A 1,451-nucleotide genomic window follows, 5' to 3' on the forward strand; every position below is an offset into this window, starting at 1 on the left:
ATTTTTTTGAAAGATGACATCACTATAACATAATCCTATTACACTATCACAATGCATGATTAATTGGAAATACTAAACTAAAAAATAACATTAAAAGGATAAAAAAAATTAAAAACCAAAGTTGCATTAAGCCTAATAAATTTAATTATTTTAAAATAATTATTATTATAAAAATAGAATGTTGATAATGGTAAGAGAAGAGAGTAAAATAAATCACACAAATTTTACATTTTTTTTTTGAACAAATCAGGCCATAAAGGCCTAGCTTTCATTAATAGCATCCAGAATTACAAGATCGTGAATCTCTTTTGAATAATTCACATCGAAATTCCAAATACAATTATTACTTAACACAAAATTGCAAATAAAATCAGCAATCTTATTGCTGGATCTAGGCGCCCACTTGATGACAGCTTCCTCAAAGGACCTCAGCTTCTTATAAATGGCTTTAGCTCGCTGACCCAGAAACCTTATATCCTGATCCCTTCTATTAATTTTATTCACTATGTTTGAACTGTCAAACTCGAATTGAACCCTTTTCAAATTCAAGCTTTTTGCCAGGCTGACTCCTTCCTCAATAGTCATCATTTCTGCCCACTCACTATTAAATGTCAAATCTTTAACGCAACCATACCCTCCCAAAACAAAACCATCTTCATCCTTGATAATCACACCCAACCCCATTTTCCCCTCTTCAATGGCAACATCTACATTTATTTTCATCATCTCTCGTGGCGGTTTTATCCATTTACGACCAATAGGTTGATAAGGGAGCATTGGTTTTTCGCTTAAGTTATGGATCTTGAAATCGTTGCTTAACGTCAAAGCTCTAGTCCATTTAGTACTTGCATCCTCCTCTTTACCACGAAATGTAAAGTTATTTCTGTTATTCCATGAGTTCTAAATGAGGGTGATGAAGTTTTCCATACCTTTTTTATCAAGGATTCTCAAAGCCATCTCCAACCAGTCGATGCATCAATCAAAAACACTGCTGACCAATCTATCGTCAAAACCTCCACATTTCAGTGTCTCCCTCGCAGTTGGGCAGTCCTTTAACGCATGAATGAGCGTTTCAGTCCCACAACGCTGGCAAGCCGGATTCAATGAAGGTTGAATGGTTGCAATTTTTGAATTTGTAGGCAGAATTTCATGACCCACTCTCCAAGCAAAAATACAAATCTTTGGAATGATTTTGAGCTTCCAGATCATTTTCCAGAATAAACGGTGAGGTCCCATGCCTATCTTTTTTAGAATGAGCCAGGAGTACGCAACTTTCCCATGCCTATCTTTTTGAGAATGAGCCAGGAGTACGCAACTTTAGTTGTATATGTGCCATGATGACTATGAAACCAAACCAGCACATCATTCAGACAATGAAGAAAAATGAGGATATTGCAAATTTGCTCTCCCAAAGTTTCTCCATAAATATCATTCACCCTATTCCTGTCCCA

General features: G+C 35.8%; 1 protein-coding gene across 1 annotated transcript; it reads right to left on the minus strand.

Moving 5' to 3' along the window:
- Positions 1-261: 261 nt before the first annotated feature.
- Positions 262-1,236, minus strand: LOC107919840 (uncharacterized). Its single transcript, XM_016849234.1, has 2 exons — positions 997-1,236; positions 262-900 (listed from the first exon to the last, which is right to left on the minus strand). Exons 1-2 carry the CDS (start codon positions 1,234-1,236, stop codon positions 262-264), a joined length of 879 nt encoding a protein of 292 aa, XP_016704723.1.
- Positions 1,237-1,451: the final 215 nt, after the last annotated feature.

This window comes from Gossypium hirsutum, chromosome A02, assembly GCF_007990345.1.
Source record: "Gossypium hirsutum isolate 1008001.06 chromosome A02, Gossypium_hirsutum_v2.1, whole genome shotgun sequence".
Taxonomy (NCBI): domain Eukaryota; kingdom Viridiplantae; phylum Streptophyta; class Magnoliopsida; order Malvales; family Malvaceae; genus Gossypium; species Gossypium hirsutum.